Source organism: Leishmania donovani, chromosome 35, assembly GCF_000227135.1.
Source record: "Leishmania donovani BPK282A1 complete genome, chromosome 35".
NCBI classification, from domain to species: Eukaryota; Euglenozoa; class Kinetoplastea; order Trypanosomatida; family Trypanosomatidae; genus Leishmania; species Leishmania donovani.
The window spans coordinates 1,310,749-1,316,379 of NC_018262.1; the positions used below are offsets into that span (position 1 = coordinate 1,310,749).

At 62.2% G+C, this 5,631-nt stretch overlaps 1 protein-coding gene across 1 annotated transcript; it reads right to left on the reverse strand.

The window, feature by feature from the left end:
- Window positions 1–5,631, reverse strand: LDBPK_353220 (protein kinase, putative; the record flags this gene model as incomplete). The annotated part of the gene is made up of 1 exon (XM_003864853.1): window positions 1–5,631. The coding sequence occupies one exon, from the start codon at window positions 5,629–5,631 to the stop codon at window positions 1–3; it is 5,631 nt and encodes a 1,876-aa protein (XP_003864901.1).

Sequence of the window (5,631 nt, forward strand, 5' to 3'; positions counted from 1 at the left end):
TCAGCGTTCTACAAAGCCGTGTTTCAGCAGCGCTGCGGCAGAGGGACGTTCGGTGTGGCTCAGGGTCAAGCACCGTTCAATAAAGCTACGTGCCTCGCCAGTCATCTCGCAAGTGTCCGCGATCACCGGGGTCAAACGGCCGCTCCCGATATTTGCAACAAACGTCTCGGGATCGGTAAAGGTCTCTGGCGGGTACGGGTAGGTCCCTGTGAGGCACAGGTGCACAATGATGCCCAAGCTCCAGATGTCGCTCGTCGGATGCGCAAGGCCTCTGCAAGCCTGCGGGGACATGAAGAGGGGCGTCCCGACGACCGACGTGGGCACGTCCGTGACACTTACCTTGTTGCGGCTCGAGTGCTGCTCCGTGAACTCGAGGCTGGCGTTGCCTGGCACTGTCGTCGACATGCCACTGCTGCCACTGCAGAAGTGCGGTGCCATGATGGAGCGGCCAAAGTCAATTAACTTCACGCGACTTCGATCCGTTGTGTTGGTGATGATGACGTTGTTGGGCGACAGATCGCGGTGGATGATGCCGCAGTCCCGGTGCAGATAGACCAGCGCGTTCAGCACCTCACGCGCGTAGAAGCGTACAACCCCGGGCAGCAGCACCTTGAACTTCTGCAGAACGGTCGCGAGCGTTTCGCAAGCGTACTCCATCGCGAAATACACCGCCTCGTCGTCCTTCCAGGCACTGACGATGTTGACGACGTTGCGGTGATGCAGCTCCCGCAACAGATCCACTTCGTTCCGCAGCTGCGCCACCTGCTTCGCAGCACGGCGGTCCGCACGCTTCACCACAACTAGATAGCCGTCTGGGTGGAAGCCTTGGAAGACCATCACCGTGTTGCTCGAGCTGTTGTCGATGCGCCTCGTACAGGAGCAGACCACAGACGATGGCTGCGCCGTCGCACGGTGGCTGCGTCGGGAACGGGAGCGCTGCGCAACAGACATCATCGACAGCTCTTGATTAAGATCTGCCTCGCAGGCAGTCTCCGCCTCACTGCGCGCCTCTGTCCTGTCCTGCACAGTAAAGGGTACCATGCTGTCCGCAAAGAGAGGGAGAACCGAGGAGGCGGCGGCGGTGCTCGCAGAGGCGCGCCGACGCACTGAACCAGAGCGCGCCGACAGAGATTCGTGGCTCACCTCGGACGGGAAGCGGGCGATCGTGGTGTCGGTCAGCTGGGAGACGCATTGATGCCCCAACAGCCGTGACGACAACTCATCGCTGGTCGGGACCTCCGTCGTAAACTGGGAGCCATGGCGACCGCGTGGTCGCTCACTCCTGCAACCGCCGCTGTCGCGCCGCCCTCGCGAAGAGCGCAGAGTTGCATTGTCCTTTGCAGATGCACAGGCGGCGACAGGACCCGCCGCATCGTCTTCCTTTTTCGCTGCCGAGATTAGAATGGAGGCGTGACGTTGCCGCCGGACATCCGACTGCGAAGACCGCAAAACCCCCGAGGTCAGTGGCGTCAGCGTCGGCATCTCCGGCACACCAGATTCGGCAAGACTCCAACTGTTCGAGAAGAGGCGCGGCCTCGACGCGGTCACGGTGACCGTGCTTTGGTCCGGCTCTGTCAGAAGTGCGAGCGCGCCCCACTTCCGATCTCCACACGTCACGTCCGGAAATGTAGTGGTCGGGGTCGACGCCTCGAAAACAGAGCGCGTCGCATGAAACGAGGACGAGCAGCCGGTGACATTGTCACGCGGCGAAAGAGGCGCAGAGCCGTCCTCGAGCACGTTACGTTCTCCTGAAACAGACTCGGTCCCGGGAGAGGGTAGCCCGTAACACCTCTGCAAAGAGCTAGGAGGTCTTGCGTCGCCCTCTATCGCCGCCAAGACCTCACGCGGCTGATGCGGGGGCTCCCCCATGGCTCTGGATCCTACTTGCCCCTCCCGTTGCTCAGCTGACAATACGTAGCGGGTGCGAGCCTGGTATGAGCGGCGCATCAGTGATCGAAAGAACGTCGCCAACTCGCCCGCGGCGCCACGCGATGGTTGCGGGGAAAATGGCACAAGTACGTTGCTGCTACCGCACTCCCGTTTTCGCAAGCCGCAACTACCGCCTCCGCTCGTCGCCAGAATAGCTGGCGCGCGAAGCAGATCAGGGCTCGGCGCTCGCGGCGCCTCCTCCTCCTCCCACACAGGAGGTGGGCGGAAATACGACGTCAGAAGACTTTCTGCAGCCCACTCGGCAACACCCTCGACCGCACAAGTGAAAGACGGTGCGGTTACTGCCTCTACTGTGGCCTCAGAAACGCGCAGCCGACGCTTACGCGCGGCGCGCTCCAGAAACCCCGCAACATATCGCAGGTGTGCAGCGGTCCTCGGCAGGCCGCTGCAGCCGCCGCTCTTTCTCCTCCACATTCCCAGTGCATCCGCAGCTGCCTTGTACTCGCCGTTGCGCATGGACGCAATGGCGCTATTCATCTGCAGCCGCTGCTCCCTGTCGACGTCGCCGTCGTGCAGCTGGTACACCAAAAAGGCCTGCTGACGCAAATCCATCACGTAGTCTACGGGGAGACATTGCGATTCACACGAAGCGTCCGCAAGAAACCCGGCGTGACACAACGCGCCGTAGTCGAACAGTGCCGCCAGCTCCGCCAGTTGACGGGCAAAGTCGTACTCGACCGTCCCAAAACTGACGTAGAGCCGCCCTTGCATACCGCGCGTGGGGCATATGTAAGCATCGAAACGGTGCACGGCGATGCCCCACTGCACCGGGGTGCCGCGATACGTCGGCGACCACTCCACAAGCGCCTTTTGTGCTACCACAGCCAGCGCCACGGCTGCAGGGCTTGCAACCAGAGAGGGGAGTGGAGAGAAGGTATTAAAGGAGAAGACCACTTCAGACACACCCACCTCCGTAACGGCAGCGCACGACGTCCGCGGCACGGTGCGGAGGCGCTGATGAAACTCGTTCGAGAGTCGCTGCAGCTCCTTCAGCTGCGCCTGCGTCAGGGGCCTCTGCTCCACAAGCAGCTCCGCCGGGGCCATGAGACGGCACACCACCACCGTGACCGCCTCTTGCCGCTTGCTCACGTCCACTGGGTGCTGCGGTCGCCGGGAGAAGACGGCTTCGCTCATTCGATACCGCGATCCGGGTTGCGCTTCATGCGGCGGCCACGGCTCGTTCTCCGTCATGGGCACCGACGCTTGCACGCCAAAAGGGAGCGAGCGGCGGTTGTTGCTGTTGTGAAAGGGTCCATCAGCCAGCGTCGTCTCTGTCACGGGGAGATCGCCGCTCCCGTTGGTGCCCTCGTTTGGCAAGGCGAGGCTGCGCCGCTCCGAGAAGAGAAAGGAGCGCCACTCTGCCTGGCTCACCTCTATCGGGCACGTGAGAAGCTTAACAAGCCGACTCACCTCCTCATGCCATCGGGCGACAAACGGAGAAAACCACTGCGCACGAGAATCGCCGTTGTCGGCCTGCTGTGCCGCCGCGGCAGCGGCGTCGATCGGCATCGCGATGTCTTGCCGACCCTCCGAGTCCTCCGCTGCGAGGTGATGCACATCCAACGGTGACAGCGTATCTGCAAGTCGCACACACAGAGCAAAGGCACGCACCTGATGGCGGATGGCGAGGCGGTAAAGCACGACGTAGATGACGGCGCCACTTCCACCACCCACCACCACAATCGAAAGCAGAATGCTGAGCAGCAGCTCCAAGTCGACTTTCAGCATCGTCCCCATGCGAGCGTGCAGCAGCGCCTCCGCATAGCTCTTCTCTTGCAACGTAACAGCACAGTAATGTAAACCAAACAGCAGAATGGCCACGCACAACGGCACGGCGCAGAGAGCTACGCCAACAGACAGAAGAGCTCTGCGAATGCTGCAAGAGCCGCGTGGTGGCTTCAAGCTAGCAACGTACTCGAGCAGTGTAGGATCGCCACTGCGAGGGGGAGAAGAGCGCGCCGGCGTCGACCGCGGCGGCTGCGGCCTCGGAGTGAGCACATAAACTTGAGACAGCGAAGGGTGAAGCGGTGACACACATAAAGAAGCGCGCGGCTCCAGCACCGACGCCGGATCTAGTTGCTGTGCCCTGGGAGAAGGCCGCGCTCGGTAGCGGAAGCTCATCTCGGAGGCCAGGCTGTTTGCGTTCACCGCATAAGTGTCGCTATCGAGTGGTTGCGTAGGCGGCGGTGAGGCTGTTGCTGGTGTTGACGCTGGTGCCGGTGCCGGTGCCAGTTCCTCCGACTTCGGCGGAAGCGGGACGAGCACTGCGATGGGTGGGGTGCGCGAAGCGCTTTGCCTTCTGTCTGCGCAGCCTCGAAGCAAGGCAGAGCGTGGGCCTCGGTAACAGGAGCGAGGGGTGCCGGCTGCCGCGGGTGCGTCTTCATCATGGAACTGAGATGGGGCCACTGCATGTTCACCGAGGTGCCCGTCCGAGAGTTGTCGCGGCTGCATGAGGGGGTTGCGCGTACGAAAAGAGGGTAGCCGCGACCGCGGTTCTACCGCCATCAACGGCGGTGTCATCAGCGCAGACGGCGTCAACCGAGTCGAAGAATGCTTGGCAGCTGCATGCGCCGCGTTTTCCGTGGCCTCGGCAAGGGTGAAGGTCCTCGTGCGCACCGGCGGCGGCGGCGGCGGCGGCGGAAGCGACGAGCGATACGTGATGGACTCATCATGTTGCTGCACTGGCGTCAAAGATGTGCCCTCTGAAGCGGACTCCGTCTCACTGGAGAGGGACAGCAATGACGCCCGCATGTAGCTTGTGTCAAGGCCGTGGAGGGACTCGTTCGGCGCGCGTGTGGTGACTTCACTAGCTTGTGTTGTAGCCCGTGAAGTGTTGCTGAAGAGAGCGCTCAGCATCCCGCCACCGCCTTCGGAAACGAGGATGTTTGAGTGGAGCCGAGAAGCACGCCCTGGCACGTAGCAGCGGCGGCTTGCCGTGCTCCGCTTCGACGACAGCCGAGTGTCCTGAGAGCCGGCAGACGTGTCCACGCCATCGGCGGAGGTAGACTGGTTAGACTGCAAAAGGCTACTGAGCGTCACCTGTGGAAAAGGTAGCTCCAGCTGAGTGAGCCGCCTCCCCAACGGCGCGTGGCACGGGGCGTTGCTGAGCTGCGCGTCGTTGTCGGCCTCCAGTGAAAAGTCACCGCCGCCGCTGCTGGAAGAGGCAATTATAGAGCACGACGGACTACTATGCTCTTCTGGGTTGGCCTGCTCGTCATTATACGTTGAGGCCTTGTCGACAGGCCGCACGTTACCACGGACACCGTGTTGCCTGGCGAGTGACGTGGAGGCGACCACGGACGCAGGCAGAATCGTCTTGGGGAGCAGTTGCAGCGGGGATGGTGGAGTGATGGCCCTGTCAAGTGGGCTGCGGTTTTCGCGCGGAGTGGCGGCAATCACGTTAGGCCTCACGACCACTGTGGAAGAGTCCCCACCAATCTCGACTTTTTCCTTGCTCTCCTGGTGCGCGTGTCGCGCCGAGAGAAAGGGAGCAATTTTTCTCCCTCCATCATACATCCAACGCCGGCGTAATATGCTCGCCGCCCCATTCCCCACGTCTCCCCCTGGCTGCATCCCATCCCGGTCAATCGCATCCTTCTCTTCTCCAATGTGCCCCGCCAGGATCCTCGGTTGGCTGCGCGGCGAGTGAGGAGTTATCGCATCAGAGTCGAGATGCGCCAT